This window comes from Mustela lutreola, chromosome 17 (genome assembly GCF_030435805.1).
Source record: "Mustela lutreola isolate mMusLut2 chromosome 17, mMusLut2.pri, whole genome shotgun sequence".
NCBI lineage: Eukaryota > Metazoa > Chordata > Mammalia > Carnivora > Mustelidae > Mustela > Mustela lutreola.
Window position 1 is genome coordinate 16,638,646 of NC_081306.1, and position 20,390 is coordinate 16,659,035.

Consider the following 20,390-nt stretch of genomic DNA (forward strand, 5'->3'; position numbering starts at 1 on the left):
TGTGATCACATCACTGGACGCCTGTCCTTACCCTGTCTTTGTGCCTCCGGTTAGCTTTGCTCTCTGTCTGGACTGCCTTCCGTCCCTCCTCCGAGTCACTGGAGCAGTCCCTCTCGACCTTGAAGATGGAATTCAGGGACCTAACTTCCAGCCCAATGTGGGGCCTGCACTCTACAGCATCTGGGGTCTGCCTGTATTCTGATCCCTAGGCTGGCTTGCTGTGACCTCTACCCCACCAAGAGATGAGCTGAGTGGGAGGACGACGCCCTGTCCACCCCTGTGCCCCCGCCACATGCTAAGTCCTCGAGCTCTGGTGACGTTAGTGGCCTCATGGTGCTTCCTGAGCCCAAGGCAGACTTATGCAGGCAGAGTAATCCCCCAAGACCTCCCTCAGTGGTATATAATAGGTGTTTAATAGGTACTTGTCAGATGATGACTTAACTAAACCGTTCCCAACCCCAAAAAGGCCACGTTCGTGCTCATGTTTCCATTATAAATTTTTTAATTAAGAATACTGATTAACGCAGGAAACAGATTTAATTCACGGAATTGTGTATATGGTCATCAGTTACATTGTGACATGTCAATTTCTTTATCATTGATTGGCACTGTCAACAGAATACTGTAAACAAGATCACTTTGAATGTTTAAGTCGGTGGTGCTCCCACCTGGGGTTCTCTACCATGAGCTGATCTATGTATGTGTGTGTGTATATATATATATATATATATATATGTATATGTAGAGAGATAGGTATAGATACACAGGTATATTAATGTGCACAACTTTGCATGGTTACTGAGTGTCAGTAAAAATTATAAAAAAACACCCATTTATTATAATAAAAGTGAGGATGTGCTAAGACTTGCTATTACAGGACCTTGTTTTCTGTAAAAGTAACAAGACTTGCTAGAGATAGTTAACTAAGGTCTATGGCACTGATGGGAGATGGATTCATTCCCAGACCGCTGGCGACAGAAGCACTCTGCGGGCCCCGCCCTCGTCAGCCACCTGTCGGCTGGGCTCCCCGTTTTTACCCACCTCCCCCCTTACAATCTCGAGCCCTGCCGAGAGTCTTTTCCTTGAATTTCTTCCAGCTGTACCCCCACCTCCAAAAGAGGATGCCTCAGGAACTCGTGTGATGCCCTGAGCCAACAAGATCGTGTTGAAAAATGGCTTAAAAAGTTTCACGCGAAGGAACTTCCCTTGGTAAGGAGTGAATAAGTCTGGAAGTGCCTTTCCAGATAGAACGATTTCATTTCTCCACGATTGCCTCATGAGAGAGAACAAAATGCCTATAGCCAGTCTCTCTACCGAAAGAGTCGAGTTTCCGGTTGCGCCTTGGCTTGAAAACCTTTTGGACTCCGGCACCCAATGCTGAGGTTCTCCAGAGAAAGTCTACTTGTGCCAATAAATGAATTAGGGTTTGGTTTGCATCTGGCTTGTTAAATAAGGCCTTAACTCTTGGAATATTGCCTGTGGAATCTGGGAAGGTATGAGACCATGAACTGGTGTGTCTTTGAGCGTGCTGTCTCCTTTTCTGCAACACTCCTCCTTGCCTTGCTTGGAGAACTCTGGCTCATTCTACCAACTCGTGCCCCATGTTATTTTTTCCCCGAAACCTCCTGAGCCTGCCTGCCACTCCCTCTGACTTCCCGACGTTCCCATACATCTGTCACAGCACTTGCCACTCGGCTTGGATTTCCGGTTGAAGAATTTTGTCCCCAGTGAGATGGGAGTCCCTCGACAGCAGGGACCATGTTGTATTCCTAGTGCTTAGCACCGGGCCTGGGACAGGGGAGGGACTTAGCGAGAGTCCCATGAAGGAATGACAGAATAAACAGATGGACATACGAACGAGGGGTACCCTGCACAGAGAGGGGCAGACACCTCCACTCAACCAGCAGAGCCAACAGCCCTACACCAACACAAGTCCTCCTGGAAAGCCGTGGTTAGCACAGACCCCAAGATGAGGCGTGCACCAGAAGCCACGGATCTGACCGCGTCTGTTTAATACGCACTGGTACTGCCTTTTCTTCTCGACAAACACAGGTCGAGGACCACTGGGAAGAGTGGAAGCAGAAAAGAAAAAGAAACCACCACCACCCGTTTGAGGTCTTGGATGATTAGTTATTAGAAGATCAAAGAGCCGAACTGAAATCTTGCTGTGTCCAGTTCCCAAGACAGCCGAGCAGGCAGCGGGAGGCGGAGCGCTTCCCTCAAGGCCTCTGAGTCTGCCCCACTCAACACCCGTCCGCTGCTGCGGGACAACCAGAGGCTCTTTGTAGGAGCATTGCAAGTCTGATCGTTTCCAAGACTGTCTCGCCTCCAGAAGAGGCCCCTTGGCCTCTGCTACCATCCAACTCAGCATTTAACTCTCATCTGCCTGGTAAGCTACATCCTCCTCTCTGTCGGGAAAGTCTCTAATCTGGAGTGGCCAGTACAAGGAAACCACCTGGAACCAACAGGCCATCTTTTCTGCATGGTGCACTGGTGCCTGGAGTTTCACGGTGCTACCCTCAGGAAGAAATCTAGCTTAGCAACCAGTTCTCCGTGCTGGAGGGCTTCGCACGGCTCTGCCGTCTAGTGAGGGCTGCTCCGAAGGGGAGTAGAGAAAGAGCCCCTGGGGCGAGGAGTCCACGGGTCAGACCCCAGGTGCCCAGGGAGACAGGGGGAGGTGGCTCTGCTGCCCAAAGCCCTGGGCTTCTGTTCCAGGGCCACTGGCTTGTGCTTCTGACCTTTTGGCTCCTGTGTGTCCCCATGGATGCTCAGAGGACACACTGGGATCCCAGGACTGGGATCACATTTAACAGAGGGGACAGAGTCGGGGGAATGGAAGGTGGTGAGTAAGAAGTGCCGGTGATGCCTCCCAGAGATTCTCCAAGGCCAAGCCCCGTCAAGGACGGAATTCACAGTTTAGAGGATGCCCAGATACACTGAGTGGAGCGACCCCTTCCTGCACTGCAAGCTCCAGCCTAATGTTCCTCCTGTCCTGCCTTTGTGTCATCTGTCCTGTCCTTCGCTGAACTGTGCATGGGACCTGCTCAGAGCCCCAGGCTGGGCAGGAGGGGGAAAGCAAGCCTGTCTGCATCAGGCGAGGGGGGCCCGCACCCTTGATCACGCAATATGGCACTCGAGAGGGACCGGAACCCAGAAGTCCCCGCCACCAGTCCTGGGAGCAGCTGTCATTCCTTTGCCTGGCTTCCAAAGAAACTGTTGGGGTCAAGGTGGGCACATATATGGCCAGGACCCTCATGGCCCTGCCGAAGACGATGTCCAGGGCTCATGCAGACTTTCTGGGCTCAGACCCATGTGCGTCATTGGCTCTGCAGGGAGGAAAATCAAAACCAGCCCCTCCCGCCCGTCCCCTCCCCCCGAAGCCACCACAAACATCCCCGCCCCACAAAGAACCCTTCCGTTTACGCATTCGCCTCTGATACTTTAAGTGAAAACATGAATTAGGCAAACTAATCAATTTGACAACAGTTGAGATTGGGGCTCTCAGAGCACAGTGGAAATGGCTTCTTTACTTGAAGTCTGCTAAGATGTCGCTGAAAATATTGAGGAACAGGTGCGCGTGGTGATCCCTGAAGACCAGAGTGGGGCGGAATCGGATGGATTTGTCCCCGCAGCCTCCCAACACCACGCCTGAAAGCAGAGGCAGGAGGAGAGTCAGCGGCCTGGGCACAGAGTCGCGCCGTGGCCACCGGGAGGGGGCTACCTGCAGTGCACCTTCCTTCCGTCCAGCTTCTGTCTGTCCTTCCTCCCAGCCTGCCGGCCGTTCTCTCTCTCTTCCTCCCACCTTCCCTTCTACCTCCAATGTCTGCTCTGCTGCCCCCGAACCAGGCCAGCCGAGGCCTGCCTTCCAGAAACTCATGGTAGGGTCAGGAAAGAAAGAAGCAAACAGGAAAATGACGGAGTCCAGGGAGGCCGGCAGCAGGTGCGAGGGGCAGAGCTGTCACCACGGAGGGTTGGACCTGCTGATTTTCAAGGGTGTCTTCAGCACTGACGAGCTGGGTGTCCTGGTCAAGGTCCTGCAGTGCCCCCGAAACTCAGCTTTCTCTTCTTAAAGAGGAGGCAAGATACCCCTGCCCCTTGGGAATTCTGAGAGGGAGCAGTGAAGGGGCCGTGTCTACGCTTGACCCATCTTAGGGCCTCCGATCGCACGCTCTGACCCCACTGCACCTCTGCCATGGCTTCCCATAGCTCAGGAAGAAGCTGGGACTCTACAACAGGCTCTGCAGGCCCACGTGACGTGTGCCCCGTGGCCGCTCCTCACACCCCGTTCCAGGGGCTTCTCCACCTCCGTGGGCTCCATCCTGCCTCAGGTAATTGCACACGTCCCTCCCTGTGTCCGAATGCCCTTCCCCACTTCCCCTGGCCAGCCCCAGCTCCCTGGCTAGACTTAAGGTAAAATGCCTCTTCCTCGAGGAAGCCTCCCTGATTTCCTGGTCCGACACTTCCCCCGACCATTCCATCCTTAGCCCCTTTTCCTCCTTCCTAGGATGCAGAACTGCAACCGATGCTTTACGAAAAGCTGTCTCACATGGTCCCTGCATGCTAGACCGTGAGCTCCCTGAAGAAAGGGCCCCGATGGTCTAGCTCCTTCATCATCTCAGTTGTCTCCTTTGTTGTGTAACTCACCTTCTCAGTGAATGTCTGTCGAGTGAATGAATAAGGAAATCCCACTGGCCCCTGTCCCTTCTTTTCCGAAAGAGCACTCAGACTGTCTTCAGCCCCTCGAACCCTCTGCCACCCTGTGCCCTGCAGTGCACCCTCCCAAGGTGACCTGGATCCCTGATGCAGCCCAGCTTCCAGTCCTGCTCACTTACCTTTGTTTCTGGCCATTAAAATGAGTTTATTCCGTATGGTTTCATCGGGAGTGTCAAAGGAGCAAAAGGTGCCTCGTCCTCTCACTCTGCTGATGAACTGGGGGTACCGGGCCTGCAATGGGGGGGGGGGGCACGTCAAAGCCCATCACCCGGGCAGCAGCCGGGCCGTCACTGCGGCTCCTTACATGCACCCCAGGGTCTGGCCTTCAGGCCTGTGCAGCTCCAGCAGGACGGCTGCGGGGTTACGGGCTCTGGCTCTACACATCCAGTCCCGAGTCCAAAACCCGCTCTGCCTCTCTCTCCTGAAGCACCCTGTAAGTGGCCCGTGCCTCACCTTCCTCTTAAACTGAAGTATGTACATGCTCTTGTTCCCCACGGGCCATGATGGGAATTTAGTGACACAAGATTGGCACTCGGCAGGTGCTCAGAGGACGTCAGCCGTCCTTATCAGAACTTCCACTGGCTCTGTCAGTTAAGCATCCAAATCTTGGTTTGAGCTCAGGTCATGATCCCAGGGTCGTGGGATCAATTCTCCCTAACCCTCTGCCCCACTACCCCGAATATGTGCCCTCGCGCTCTCTCTTTCTCCCTGTCAAATAAATAAGTAAATAAATACATGTTAAAAAACCATAACCTTAGGGCAGTGGGGCAGAGCCGAGGGGCGAGTGTCATCTCATTGGTGGAAAAGTGGAGATAAAGCCACATTCTGGTGCTAATAAGGGCCCATATGGGTGCCAGGCACTTACATGCATGGTCCACCAGCAGAGGAGGGCCCAGTGGGTCTCCACAGGTGGGGAAACTGAGGCTCAGAAGTCCCTGCAGCACTTCCTCTGCTTGTTCAGGCACCTGCTGACTGGCTGGAAGGTCTCAGCTGCTCTAACAGCCACACTTTACCCCTTGAGCGTCTGGGCCTCCTGAGCGCCCCTAGAACATGGACTTTGAAGTCCGCCAGCATCAGGTTCCAGCCCCAGGGGTGTCATATGGGAGCTGTCTCACTTTGGACAAGCCAACAAACCCTCCGTGCCTCAGTTCCCTCACCTATAAAACTGGGCTAGTAATGGTGGCTACACTCACCACTGCTGGACTTCACTCCGCGGGTGTCAGAGATCCCCTGTTCCAGGCCAGGCACGCAGCAGGTGCTCAATAATGCAGGCTGTTACCACAACTGACCAACCTCTCTCCCCAAACCCCTGCCATCTCCTGCTGGTGGTTCTGCTCAGGTCACAGGCAACTGGACCCGCCAGCTCCCAGCGGATGGGCTCTTTGTGACCGTCAACCAGGGAGGGTCCGCTGACCTCCAGCTCCTGAGTGGGCTGTGCTCCCACCGGCCCCGCCCCATCTGGGAGAGTCCTGTGCACGTGTATGTGTGTGTATGTGTGTGTGTGCGCACGCTAAGTGGGGGGGAGGGTGTCGGGCAGGGATCTTGACAGAAAAAGGCAATTATAACCGAGAGCTGTGTCGTCCCACGCAGCAGCCACGTGTGGCCTGAGATGTGGCAAGTGCAAGTGGAGACACGCTGTCCATGGAAGGTCTGGGCCAGGTTTCCGAGTCTTAAGAGAATACAACCTCCCACAGTGACTGTTTTCCGTACTGACGGCAGGCCGAAATCATCGTGCGGACGTGATGGGTTAAGTAAGACCCATTATTGCTAACTTTGCCCCCTTCCTTTTTACTGTCCGTCTGCTTACTAGAACGTTTAAAATCACTTCTGTGGCTTGTCCCGTTAGCGCTACTGCGGAGTGGTACGTGTGAGAGCACAGCAGCAACAAGGGACGAGGTGACGTGTCCGGGGGAGTGTGAGTGCGGTGCGTTTGCGAGGCTTCCCAGAGGACGGCTGCCCGAACTTAAGAGAGCCGGGGACGGGGAGTGGGGGAGGGGCGGACCCTACAGAAACGGGGAGCTCAGACGGTGCCCTGGAGGGCGGGGAGCCACGGGCGGGGGAGCGCGAGGGGTACCTGGAGGTCCAGCAGCCCCGTCAGCAGGGCCTTCCCAGCATGCGCTGCGTTGTTCAGCAGGTCCTCCCGCTTGATGATGTTGATGACCTCGGCCAGCAGCAGGTTCTTGGACGGGTCCCCCAGCCAGGTGTTGAAGATCCGGTATGGCTGAAACGAGGCCCAGGGTGTTGGAAGGGTTCATACACGGGCACACCCTGGAGGGGCCCCACTTCCTTCAGACACGTGTCCGTCTTGGGAGGAGAGAAACCGGACCAACGAGCATCTACCAAGGCCCGGGAGGGTAAGACACGTCATCTCACTGCAACGGCTGCTACTGTTAGGGAGACCAAGTCGGTCCATGCCCTAGACAATCTCTCAGTCCTGGGGCAACCACGACAGTTGGCCCTTAACTACTTATAATCCTCATTTTCTAGACGAGGAGCCAAGGTTCTGAAAGGTTAAGTGATTTGTCCTGGAAAATACCGGTGGGGAGTCAGGAGTGGATTGGGGGCAGTCTGATTTACAGTGACCACCGATTTACTCCTCCATGAATTATTCAGTTGTTAGTGCAGCTAACTAAAACACACTTCCTAGCCTCCCTTGGAGACAGGAGTGGACATGTGACCAGATCTTAGTCAAAGTGTTAGAAACAGAAATGTTGTGGGATTTCTGGGAAGGCTGCTTTATTAAGACAAGCAGGAGGCCACTTTGTCCTTTCCTCCTTTTTCTTCCTACTGCCTAGAACCGATACATGATGGCTGGAGCTCCAGCAGTGATTTTGGATCATCAGGCAATCTTGAAGGTGGAAAGCACATGCAGGAATAGCAGAAGAAAAGATCCCGGGCCCCTGATGACTGTGTGTGTGTGTGTGTGTGTGTGTGTGTGTGTGTATGAGAACCCCTATGTATATTTGGCAGTACAGTGTACTGGTTTAGAGCATGGGCTCCTCATTTGAATCCTGGCTTCGTCACTTAACAGGCTGTATGAACTTGGACAGTTTAATTAACCTCTCCATGCCTGGTTTTTCGTTGGCAAAATAGGAGAGAAAAATAACACCTACTTGGTTAGATTGTTTTAAGGATTAAAAGGACCTGAGAAGTACTTGGAATGGGGCCAGGCACAGAGCACGTGCTCAGTTCAAAGCAGCGGCTAGTAACAACATTATCCTATGGGCACATGGAGATCAGGAGACTGACAGTGGGCTCTGAGGAAGTTGCCCCGCACAAAGTTGGGTGATCATAACCACTGGTTAATTACACTGGTAAGAAGTGGGTGTCAGGGGCCCTATGTGACCTGGTAGGTGTCCACTCAGCTCCTGGTTTGGAGAAAGGAGTAGTGGGGAGCCAGGGTGGGTGGCTACTCACAGCATTGGGTCTGAACTCCTCCTTGTGGAAGAAGCCCCCAGTCATCATCTTCTTGCTGAAGGTCATCACGTCTGCAGGGTCAGCCAAGCCCCAGTGCTCGTGGGCCCAGAACTTGCCTGTGCAGCCCCCTCCCGTCTGGACCTCATCCACCAAGAAGGCACAACCGTGCTGGCGGAGATGGGAGAGAAGGAGCAAATCAACACCCACCATGTCGACCAACATCCAACCAGCCAGAGACGTACCGCTTTCTGGTCTGTGAACCAGACCCCTGCTCCTGGGCCAAGCAGGTGCATTGGAGCTGGACCTGAACCTGTCCTCAGACTGCTGAGCTAGAATAGGACCGTAACATCGAGTATACCCTGAACCTACTCCCAGCAACACCGGATTCAGCTTCAGGCCCTAAGTGAGTCAGCGACTTCCTCCGCGGGCTGGCGGTCCCAGCAGAGAGGCCCAGTCCTGCCTCCCAGGCTCCAGCTGTCCTGTTTGCCGGTTCCACTCACCAGCCCGACCGCCGGTTACCGTGTACGTGTTTAGAGCAGCTCCTGTCTTACTGGCTGGATGTGCCAGTTGCACGTGCACGAGGTATTAAAGTAAACACGGGATATTAGTCTAGAGTCTGCTCGCTTTGCGTCTATGGAGTGTGGATCACGCTGGGCTGAGAGATGAGGTGGGGTCTGCAGAGAGAACCGGAGGCTGAGGCCTTCCCAGGCATCCCTGGATTGGGCAAGTCCCTGACTAACGTGGCAGGGTGGAGGCTGGTTCTGCAGTGAGATTTTAGGGACAAACTCCTAACCTAGCCCCTGCCTCCAATGCCCCTACCTGCGAGGCCATCAGGCAGCCTCTGACCATCTGGACATGCTCGAGGACTCCAGAGCTAACTCTTTGCTCTGGAAACCAGCTGGAGAGGGCCCATGGCCCCGACCGGCCCCCACGCCATGCACTGACCTTCCTGGAGATGTCTCTCAGCTTCCGGAAGAAGTCGTCAGACGCGTGGTTGTCCCCGCCCTCTGACTGGATGGGCTCCACGATGATCCCTGCCACCGTCTTCTTCTTTTTCCGGTATTTCACAATCAGATCTTCTACCTGCATTCCCGGGGGGCAAGCAACAATGGCTGCCTAGTAGGGCAGTGTCCGTGGATGGGCAGGTGGTCTCCCCTTCCCCCGGAAATGATGCCAGACACGTGTTCATGTGTACTTCCGGCGAAGATGGCGGCAGCCATTCAGAGCCGCCCGTGTGGGCGGGGATGCGCCCTACTTGGGCCTGGTGCTAGCACCTGCAGGGGAGAAACTAAGGACTCGGGCCACAGAGGGGCTGGATGAGACCACCCAGCACAGGCCCGGCATATGGGAAGGAGTTGCTGCCCCCACCGCAAGTACAATGCTACGGCCACTGCATCGTCAGCATGATACTGGTAGGAGAGTCCTTTCTGTGCAGAATCTCAGATACGTATTTGTTTAAAAAATGGTGATTTCTAGAAAAACTCCCATTATATATGTAGCTAAATATTTCTGTTGCATGGGGCTGTACTAGACTCCATTCCCGTCACTTTTCTTTACCGCGAAGTACCTAGTACCTAGCACCTTGCTTCACATGCAGTCCATGTTAATCATTAACTGATCGAAAAGGATGACATGTCTAAGGGGCAAAGCTGCCTCAAACCAGCCTCATTTGAGCTCAGATTCCAACCAGGAAGACTTTCCAGTGTCTTTTCCCCAGCAAAGACTCCTTCCAGAGTCTAACACGGAACGTAATACGCAGGACAGATCGAAGGGAGGGCTGCTGGTTATGGCAGAGACGCGGCATCAGGGCTGTCCCTCCCCTACCCCTCGCTGCAACCCCAGAGCAGCCCTAGGACTTGGGAGCGGGCTGAAAAGTGGTAGACAACAGGGTCCTAGGCGTCCACTTTTTCCGTGGGCTGCCCTGTATCCTCATAAAGCCTCTCTTGTTCCGGAGTCAGCGAAGCTTACCCCCAAAGAAACTTAAATGGTACCAGAAATCAGTACTGGAAACCGGGTGATGGATGCCAGGAGACAAAATCAAGGTGTCCCGTTCCTTTTCCCGGTTCAGAACATGTGGGACACAAGGCCTCTCAGTCCCCACGTCCCTCCCAGGGACCACCACGCAGGTCCCAGGCAAACTCTGCGTGCCCCTCCCCGAGGGGAAGGAGACGGGGCAGTATTACCTCTTCGAGACAGCGGGCTTCTTCCTGCTGGTTCTCTTTCACAAAATCTTCCAAAGGGTATTTCAGCCGTGGGAACGGTGCAATGGGCCAGTCGAAGGAAGGGATGTCGATCTTGTGAATAGCTTTGGAGTGCGTGGTCGCTAAGCATCCTAGGCCAGCAAAACACAAGGTGGTTGGGCTTGGGGAAGTAGGAGGAACAGTCTTCGAAAAGCAGATCATGGGCAATTCAGGTCATGTCTTCCAACCCCCAGGGAGGCCTGCTGCCTGGAGTTCCTGTGATACTCTGATGCTGAAGCAGAACCCGTGTGTGTGTGTGTGTGCGCGCGCACGCGCGCGCAGGCACGCTTTCCTTCCTGATTCACTGCAGATTCCGCACAAACTCTGAAGGCACGCAGGCACGGAGTCAGGGTTTGAATCCCGGCTGTGCCACTGTCGGGCCCTGGCATGTTCCTTCCTTGCCAGGCCCTGATCTCCACATCTGCAAAGTGGGACTAACAGTACCCGCTCTGCAGAGAACAGCGTGGAGTTAGTGAGATGCTACATGAAAACGGCCAAGGTGAGATATACGTGAAAACTGCGGCTGCTGCTGTTAATCACAGTCTAACTGCCACCAGGGGCTCACCCCGGGCTCTCCTTACCCATGGTCCTCCCATGGAACGCGCCCATGAACGAGAGGATGCTGTACTCGGGGCAGCCGGGGGCCTAGGACCAGAAAACAGTGGTGGTCAGTCACAGTCTTAGGGCTGGGGGATCGTACTGTTGACCCGTGCGCCTAGAAGAACACACATGTCTGTCAGAAGAACCCGAGTCCGCTCTCAGGACCAAGTGAAGACCAAGTGAAGTCCCAAGGTCTACACCCGGCCCACAGACGCTCAAGTAAAAATGTTTTCAATCAAGAGATTTCATGTAACTCTCTAAACTTCTGGCTTCTTACAAGTTCTGCATCATCTGGGCCCATTTTCCTCCCGTGGCCACTGCAGGTGGCTAAGGCCTAAAGGCTGGGCAGACACGTTGCCCCAGGGCCCAACACCTGCCGTAGGCTGCTGGGGCTTATGAGTTTTGAGCTCATACTGTGACCAGACTGCTCTGGCTTCCACTGCTCTGGTGGTCCAGACATCTCCCGGGATACAAGGCTGGGCAGGGCATCTCACTGCAAGTCTCTGGGCTTTTGGAAGGGGTCTGTGGGCTGGGGCCAGAGTGGCAGCCTCTTCCTATGAGGATGCTGCCCGCGCTCCGGAGGGACGCAGGAACTCCCACGTGGACGGCACAGTGGTCTCATTTCCAACCAAGCCAGACGCTTTTCCAGCTGCTTTAGGCAGACTACTGGGGGCCCAGAGTTGCTGGGAGGCTCACATCACATTTTCTCGGGCCGGCTGATCTCCTCGGGGTCCCTGACAGCCCTGGGGAAGAGCACTAACCCTCCTTCCCCGTCCCCCAAACTCTGGAATACCCTTCCTGCCACTTTCCGTAATTGTCCCCTGATGCCGCCACTAAACATGAGCAACGGGACCTACAAGTGTGACGGAACAGGATGCCCGTGGGGGTCAGGTGAGAAGGGGGGAGGCATGACCCACTGTTTATTATAAAGACGGCCAGAAGGAAAAAGGAAGTGTTTAAGTTTATGGAGGTTGGTGTGAACACAGAGAAAGAGGTGGATGAGGGGAGAAAAATTTAAGGAAGCATGAAAAGAAATTAAAAACAATCTTACCACCCAGAGGCAACCCACTGTAAACATATTAGCGGGATTCCTTCCAGTAATCTCCTGTGTATTTACTTACATGGTTGACAGCACAGGGTCTGTGCAATTTACCTTCCACTGTTCTCACTAAATTACAGCTTGTGTGTCTCCAGGCCGAGAGAAACCCTTTGTGACTGTTTCTGCAGAATCTTGCGGACGTATGCAGGGGGGTCATTGACTTCAGTGGCTCCTGTTTTTTTGTTTTTTGTAATAGCAGCAGACCCTTCTGTCTAAGTCACTGAATGGAAGAGGGCAGGCCTGCTCTGGCTGAAGCTGGCTGGGAGCTTGTGATCTAGATCTATCCTCCTGGTTCTCCCTGTGCCCCTAGGCTCCCCCTCACCTCCGACACTGGCCTCCTTGGCACCTCTGTGGACCACTAGGGTTCCATTCCCCCTTCGCCATCTATATAGCTGGTTCTCAGTCTCTCCTGGTTATCAAGACCATAACCTCCAATGGGGTGAACTCCCTCGTATGTGCCTCTGTGCTGACATTCTGGATGATTCTGGTGAGTATATTAAAGGCTCCTCAGACAGTCCAGTTCTGTCCTGGGAAACTGATGCGTGCCGGTCAGGAAGGGCGCCCTTCAGTCTTGACACCAGAGGAATGGACCAGGGAGGGGGAATGCTTGGGAACCCCTTGGTAGGGATGTGATGTCTGTGTCCCTCCCAAATATCCATGTGGAAACCTTCACCCCACCTCCCCGAAATATGGTGGTGTTTGGAGGAAGGACCTTTGGGAGGTGATAAGGGTCGGATGAGATCATAGGGTTGGGCCCTGGAGATGGCGTCAGTGCCCTTAGAGGAAGAGATCCCAGAGTGCCTGCTCTCTCCTGGACATGTGAGGACATGGTGAGAAGGCACCGTCCACAGGCCATGCAGAGGGCCTAGCCCAGGGAATGGGACTGACCTTGACCTTGGACTCCAGGCTCCGAACTGTGGGCACATACTCCGTTGTGTAAGCTGCCTAGTCTGGGTGTGGGATTGTGTTACAGGTGCCGAGCTGCATGGGATGCCTCCTCCCCGAGAGGGCCAGGGTCTGTGAGCCGCACGAGCCGGAGGGCGGGGCAGAAGGGTGCGCTGTGCTCACCTGGTTAATCATGCACGTCTCCAGCTCCTCTTTGGAGAAACCCGTCTGACCCCTCTCCTTGTTCTGACAACACACAACAGACGAGATCTCAGAGACTCTCCGGGGAGGGAGGGCCTTCCCCGTTGTACGCAGACCCACGTTCTGTTGGGGTCCTTAGCGAGGGCTTTCTCCCGGCTGATACATATGCTGACTGGCCCCCCTCTGCACTATCAAGCGAGACTGTGCATTGAGCTTGCAGCAGCAGAAGGGGCGGAACACACAGGAGCGTCACTGTGCTGCCAGCAACGCCGGACAGCTGCTGAGATGGGGCACGTGATGCCAAGGAAAGCCGGCGCAGTGACATCGGGTAAGTCAGGTGTCCCCCCCCACCACCCCCGCAGGATGCTTGGGAAGCCCTGTCCAGGCAGTGGCCCTCTCCGGATTTTAGCTGTGGGCACTGCCGGTCAGGACTCCGGCATGGACAGGGGTGAGTGTGTGGCTGCAGACTGGGGAGCCTGTGTGTGCACGCGTGGGTGTGCACATGCGCGTGCAAATGCTCATGCCCCAAACCTCACCCGGTACCACATGAAGATTGTCTTAAAGGCATTTTCGTTGGAGCAGGAGCCGCAGGACATGGTGATAAGCTGGGACATCCCTTTGGGAGCCACCTGCAGGGAGAGAAACAGTTGTGGTCTTGGCTCCAGAGAGTCCCACTGGCCCTAGCTGGTGCTGAGGCTCTACAGGGGCCTCCACTGGGCACTGGGGCCTTGGGGGTGCTGGGAGGGATCCAGGAATGTCCCAAGCTTAGCAGGACTGGGAGAAAGGGAACAGGAAAGCCTGGAAGCTGGAGGGCAGGGAGGAAAAAGCCACAAAGAAAAGCCCAGACCATCCTGCCCAGTGCACCCGCCATCCCCTTAGATGCCCACATTTTACAAGTGGGAAGCTGAGGTTCAGAATGACTTTAATTGGGGCGCCTGGGTGGCTCAGTAGGTTAAGCCTCTGCCTTCGGCTCAGGTCATGATCTCAGGGTCCTGGCATCGAGCCCTGCATCAGGCTTTCTGCTCAGTGGGGAGCCTGCTTCCTCCTCTCTCTCTCCCTGCTTGTAATCTCTCTTACTCTGTGTCAAATAAATAAACAAAATCTTTAAAAAAAAAAAAAAAGAATGACTTTAATTGTTGTAACTATTAAAACTGAAATGTCGGGGAGGGGTGAATAATATGCAAAACTCTGAACAAATACTAATTAATTACCCCTGCTTCCTTTTTCATGTACACGGGGATCCCTTCTTTTCTTTAAAAGGAAAATTGAAGGGACGCCTGGGTGGCTCAGTGGGTTAAGCCACTGCCTTCGGCTCAGGTCATGATTCCAGGGTCCTGGGATCGAGTCCCACATCGGGCTCTCTGCTCAGCAGGGGGCCTGCTTCCCTTCCTCTCTCTCTCAGCCTGCCTCTCTGCCTACTTGTGATTTCCCTCTGTCAAATAAATAAATAAAAAAAAAAAAAAAAAAAGGAAAATTGAAAATGCTCCTCATGAAAAAAACCAGCATAAGAGCAAGACTGAAGTAGACACACCCCATCCTCAAAGGGGGTGGCTCTCGATCCTCTCCTCCCGCTGCTGGTACCCCCTGAAAGAGATGGAACCGCCCCCCAGCGGGGCTGGAAGCCAGAGGCAGGTCCCAGCAGGGGTGGGCAGTACCCGAGAACTCACCGAGAGCAAGGACTCCCGCAGCTTCTCCACGAAGTTCTCTGGAGGAAGGATTCCAAGGGCAGGTCTATTGATGAATGTGCTCTGCAAAAAGGCAGGAGACAGCCAGTGACTTCTCAGCCCTGACCCTGCTCCCTGCTGACCAGAGACCAACTGAGAGCTTCTCACAGCGGGTGTGTTTGGATCGGTGTTCGCTAGGTGCTGGGAACAGCCCACTTCTGGAGAAATCCACTAGGATCACTCTAGGTGTAAAAAGATACCGTCATATTTCCTGGTTGTAATATTGCACTGTAGTTCTAGAAGATGCTACCATTGGGGGAAGCCAGGAGGAGGTACGCTGCATACTATTTTTTGCTAACTTCCTGTTAAATCACAATTTTACAATTTTAAAATTAACTATCGATCCCAGGGTCCTGGGATCGAGCCCCACATCGGGTTCTCTGCTAAGCGGGGAGCCTGCTTCCTCCTCTCTCTCTGCCTGTCTCTCTGCCTACTTGTGATCTCTGTCTGTCAAATAAATAAATAAAATCTTAAAAAATAAATAAATAAAATAAAATTAACTATCATTATGATTTTTAAAACCCACACATCATCATGGCTAAAAACCAGAGCGGAAACTAGCGAGTACTGGGCAAGGGTGCAGAGCCACTAGGACCCTCATTCACAGCTGGTGGGAATGTACCCGGGTGCAGCCACCTTCGGAGGCAGCGTGGCCCTTTCCTACAATGCTGGAAACACACGCACGCCGTCAACCGGCAGCTCCTCCTAGGTATTTCCCTAAGTGAAACGAAAGTGCTTGTTCGCACGAAGACCTGAGCGTACATGCATGTGCTGGGTGGCTCTTATGTTTATTTGCCCAAACCTGGAAAGGACCCACTCGTCCCTCGGCTGGGGTAGGGAAAGTCGAGCGATACCTGCACGCCATGGGAATCCACTCAGCCCTGGAAGGAACCATCTACCGACACGCGCCCTAACACGGAGGGACACGGAAGAGTCTCAAAGTGATGGTGCTGAGCGAGAGATCCCAGAATCAGGGAGGTACGCACCGCATGGTCCCCTCCACAGGACATTCTGGAAAAGGCAAAACCAGGGGGATACACAGCAGCACGCGGTGACCAGGGGCTGCGGAGGGACGGACTGCACATGGGCTGGGGAAGTATCTGGGCACCAAAGTGTCTTGTGTCTGGACTTTTAAATTCTCTTAAAACAGCTTCTGGCCCAAGGGATAGCTCCACACTCAGGGGGCTGCCTTCTTGAAGAGAACCAGCCCCTCCCTGCCAGATGGCTTCAAAACACAGGTGTGCCCACTAGCTGCCATGCAGCGGGGGTTGGAGGCACATGCCAGGACAAGGGTCCCAAATCTCCCCACAGGCTGGTCTGCAGAGACTTGCTTTAAAGTGAGGATAAAGGAGAGCATTCAATTCTGGAAAGACGCCGACCACGGGAGAAGTTTCAATCACGCAGGACGAGGCTGTGTGCTTGGATAGAGGAAGCCTAGAGCCCTCTCCCCCCGGAAGTCCAGAGTGCCCTGGGCAGGGGGTGGGGAAGGGTCCAGGGAGCGCCTGCACAATGGGGAAACAGCAAGGTTGCCAGGACATGGATTTGGGTTTTAAAAAGGGATTGGGCTAAGTGCAACGTGGCATCCTGGATGGGATCCTGGAAGCAAAAGAGGGACATTATTGGCGCGGGGGACTCTGAACGACGTCCACACTACATGATGTGCCCATGTTAATTTCTTCGTTCGATGTGGTGCCGCAGAGGGGGGAGGGAGGCGCTGGCACTGGGAGAACGCGGTGAAAGGCAGGTGAGAGCTGTCTCCACCTCGTCTGTACATCTGAAGCTAGTGTGTTGTCGCATCCCCTAGTTAAAAGCCGGGGGAATGACAGGGCCTGGGGACTCTCAGGTTCCTCTCTCAGACACCATCAGTGCCATAATCTCAGCGCGAATCCACATGGCACCATCGCTGGAGAGGGAGGCCTCCTGGTGGCCTCGGGATTCAGCCTGGACTGCCAGAAATAGGGGCAGATTCCGTTATTATTTTTTTTTCCTGTTATTTTTTCTGCTTTGTGACCACATGGGTGAGTCTAGCGGGGGATGTTAGCCCTCCTCACTGTAGTGCTGGGAAAACTGAGGACCAGAGGGGTCAAGCAACCTGCTGCAAATCACACAGACAGGAAGGGGCAGAAGCACGACTCAGATCAGGCTTCCATCCTTTGCCAGACACTGAAGGCAGACTTCACCCAAAAATGTTAATACAGGATACAAGTTTGTGTGGCGCAACCCAGAGACCTGGGCTGGCCTGTAATGCCCCTTGAAGGGCATTTTCTTTTAGCTCTGAGCTGTTCATGGGGCTCCTAAGAAATCAAGCACATGGTGAGATCAGGGTTGAGGCGAGCTTCCGTGGCTGGTAGTGGGGGGAGCGGCTCACGGAGGGGACAGCCGCGCTGGCTGGCAGCTTGACTGCCTATCTGGGACCAGGGAGGATGTGGGGGTGGTGTTCTTGTTCAACAAAGCGTGACATTAAGAACAGAAGATTATCTGGGACACTGGGTAGCAGAATCAAATGAGGATAGGTTTCTAGAACCTTGCCATCAGACTCAGCAGTCATAAAGTGCAGTGTGAACAGAATGGGCTTTGGTTTAGTGGCTGTGCAACCTGAGGCACAGGCTAAACCTCTCTGGTCTTCAGAGTCCTTATCCACCTTGGTGCCTGCAAGGGGCCAGTGAGACTGCTGAGCGTGCGATGCGGCAGCAGCTCAGTCGAGATGACCGGTCAGGCAGACAGGCCCAGGGGTCACGGCGGAGGGATGTGTCTGTGCGGAGCAGCTCCCCACTCCCAGGTGCCGCTCCCATCGCTCAGTGCAATGACTGTGCACTGACCATGGCCATGGTGACGTGGAAGTTGGAACTGGAACCCAGAAAGTGGATCCAGGGGCCGTGGCTTTGTTTTCTGCCGCCACATGAAGTAATGATACTGGAATTTGAGGATGATGCGGTTAGGGTACAAAGGGGTGGATTGGCCCCTTCGTAGGACTTCAATGACCTGGTAAGAACCTGCCCTTGACGGGCAAAGGAGCATAGTCACCAGCTGAGTGCATCTCTAGCCAAGAACATGAAGACCCAGCATGTCAGCCAGTGGCCCACCCCCCCGCCCTGGTGCCCCAGGTGTCCCCCCTGCTTCCCCACCCCAACTGAGCCAATGGCAGTTCCACTTATTCTAAGACTGTGTTGGGGGCTCCTTTCACTTGGCCGAACCCAGACTTCTGCAGGGCAATGTCAGCACAGACTGAGGTCCAGACGGACGCAGACCGGGACCTCACCAGCACCCAGAACAGCGCCCAGCACGCAGGAGGGATTTAATCAGTAACTGATGATTGAACAAAAGTCAAGAAATAAGGCTAAAGAAGCAGGAGTCAGACCACCAAGGGCTTTGCATCCGAAGTAGGGGAGCTGGGGTGCAACCCCAGAGGCAGGGGTTATGGGAAAGAGTTCAGTGCAGGGCACAGCCTGGAGGAGGTGAGCATGGGCCTGCTGGGGTGGGGGGGGCTGGTGGAGAGGGGCTGCTGGGGACATGCGAGGCCAGGCCGGGGTTGGTCCTGACAGGGTGAGGGGTGAGAGGCAAGAAGTGGGCGGAAGGAAGGGAGGACGAAGCCAAGTCTCCCGGGTTCCCCGCAGAGATGGGTGGGGGCAGGGCATCCCCTGGAATCACGTGTTTTCAGGGATGATTCTGCCTCCGGAGGCAGCTGACACCGCAAATGTGTGTGACATGTTTGTTGACACATTTTTTTCAGCACCAACTGCCGAGGCATCTGGGATCTGCACAACGTTTCGAAACAAAGCCAGGCTTTGAATGTAAACATCCCCACGGAGCCTCCCAAATGGGCTTTGCCAGGCACCTTCAGGGGCCGCCCATTTCTGCTCCAGGGGCCCCAGAGCTTGGCGACAAGCAGGGGTGGACGTGTCCCGGAGCCCCTGCCTGCGGGGCAGAGCCATCTCTAAGGGGGGACATGCACTTCCTTCCTGTTAGCTTCAATTCTGGGTTAAAAGAGACAAGACCTCAAGCCCCGGGAGTCGCTTCCCAAAGCACCTGCCCGCCCCTCCTCCTCGGCCTGGCTTAGATCTCTCTTTGGAAGTCACACTCCCCGTGTCACTGAGCAGAATTAAAGCCCTGCAGGGACACTGGGTGTGGGTGAGGATGTGGAGCAACCGGAACTCACACGCTGCTGTTGGGAGGGACGGGCTGGCAGGAGGGCCACGACTGCGGTGGCCGGCAGCAAGTCAAACATGCTCCATTGTTCCCGGCTTCTTCAGGGGGAACGATCCGGCGGCCCAGCAGCCGTAGGACGGCCCGTTCATTGCAGCGGACACACACGGGAGAAGGCGATAAAGCCCTGGACACGGCCGACCTGTGGCTACACACAAGGACCAACCCGCTGCCGGACTTGGAGGGAAACAAGTCAGGCCCAATAATGACACCCACTGCAAGACCCCACCTACGTGGCCGTACAGAGTGGAGAAGCGCACTTGTGTCCTAAGACAGGAGGGGACAGAGCCTGGCCGGGGGCATGCTGCAGGGGCAAATGCGAGTCACACGTTCTCAGCGGGGGTGGGAAACCTCCTCCCCGGGGCACGAGGAAAGCACAGATGTCTGCACGGTACAGGGGGGCCTATGGCAGGGGTATCGTAGGTGCTACCTTGGCCCCCAAGACGATGCCACACCCTCTTCCTATCCCGCAGCGGGAAGGCATCATGCGGCAAAAGGGACTTTGCAGGTGCAATTAAGGTTCTGGATCTGCTTAGATAGGGAGAACGTTCTGGATTTTCCAGGCGGGCTAAATGCAACCACATTAGCCCTTTGTTAAGAGTGGAAATGGAAGGCAAGCAGAGAGAGAACTGGCCCGGCTATGGCCGGGTTGAGGACAGAAGGACTGCAGAAAGCCACAACCCGAAGGAGCAAAAGCACATCCCGCCCCCCAGCCTCCAGCTAAGAGCTGATGTCTGCTTTGCGAGGCCCTAGCTGAGCCCACCAGATTCCAGGCCCATAAAATCTGTGCCACGATACACAGGTGTTGTGGTCAGCCTTGAAGCTGGTGGTAACTGGCCACAGCAGCAGTAGGCAACGTGGTGGCATTCTCACTGGACCACGGCGGGAACAATTAAGAAGATAATCTGGGGCACCTCTATCGTCCGGGGCCCACGCGGCAGTGTCTGTGGGCACATTTGGTTCTCACAGCCGAAGACAGGGACACTCCTGCCATGGAGCAGGGGAGGCCGGCAGCATCTCTGAACGTCCTACGGTGCCCAGGACAGCTTCCCCGCAGAGAAGTGCCTCTCCAGCCAGCACCGGTGCTGAGACTGACATCCGGCCTGCGCGGTCCCTAAGTCTGCACGCTGCCAGGTCCCTGCGGCTGGGCGCTGGCCACCGGTCCTCTTTCACTCCTCGCCCCCATAGCTGCTCTCCCTCCCACCCCCTTCTCCCTGCGGGGGGCCCTGGCGGCACCTGCTTCTCTTTCAGTCACTGCCCTGCAAGGCTCCCCTGACCCACAGCCCCCTCGATCCCCGAAAAGCCCAG

The 20,390-nt window shown here is 54.9% G+C and overlaps 1 protein-coding gene and 1 long non-coding RNA gene across 4 annotated transcripts in view; one reads left to right on the forward strand and one right to left on the reverse strand.

Moving 5' to 3' along the window:
* Positions 1 to 479: 479 nt before the first annotated feature.
* Positions 480 to 20,390, reverse strand: part of ABAT (4-aminobutyrate aminotransferase) — an 81,160-nt gene continuing 61,249 nt past the window's right edge. For both annotated transcript variants that reach the window (XM_059154940.1, XM_059154941.1), the window contains exons 7-16: positions 14,823 to 14,903; positions 13,692 to 13,784; positions 13,138 to 13,200; positions 10,952 to 11,015; positions 10,314 to 10,462; positions 9,076 to 9,213; positions 8,131 to 8,298; positions 6,788 to 6,934; positions 4,833 to 4,944; positions 480 to 3,648 (exon numbers count right to left, since the gene is read on the reverse strand). In XM_059154940.1, coding sequence (XP_059010923.1) covers positions 3,527 to 3,648; positions 4,833 to 4,944; positions 6,788 to 6,934; positions 8,131 to 8,298; positions 9,076 to 9,213; positions 10,314 to 10,462; positions 10,952 to 11,015; positions 13,138 to 13,200; positions 13,692 to 13,784; positions 14,823 to 14,903 — 1,137 coding nt within the window. In that variant the 3' untranslated portion in view covers positions 480 to 3,526. The remainder of the gene's footprint in view (positions 3,649 to 4,832; positions 4,945 to 6,787; positions 6,935 to 8,130; positions 8,299 to 9,075; positions 9,214 to 10,313; positions 10,463 to 10,951; positions 11,016 to 13,137; positions 13,201 to 13,691; positions 13,785 to 14,822; positions 14,904 to 20,390) is intronic.
* On the forward strand, positions 3,648 to 15,340 carry LOC131819685 (uncharacterized). 2 transcript variants are annotated; one of them, XR_009349288.1, is made up of 5 exons: positions 3,648 to 4,328; positions 6,304 to 6,464; positions 6,560 to 7,067; positions 7,509 to 13,483; positions 14,625 to 15,340. It is a non-coding gene; the product is annotated as an uncharacterized LOC131819685 (long non-coding RNA). The 2 variants fall into 2 exon arrangements; XR_009349289.1 differs by having other exon boundaries at positions 13,043 to 13,483; positions 14,625 to 15,339.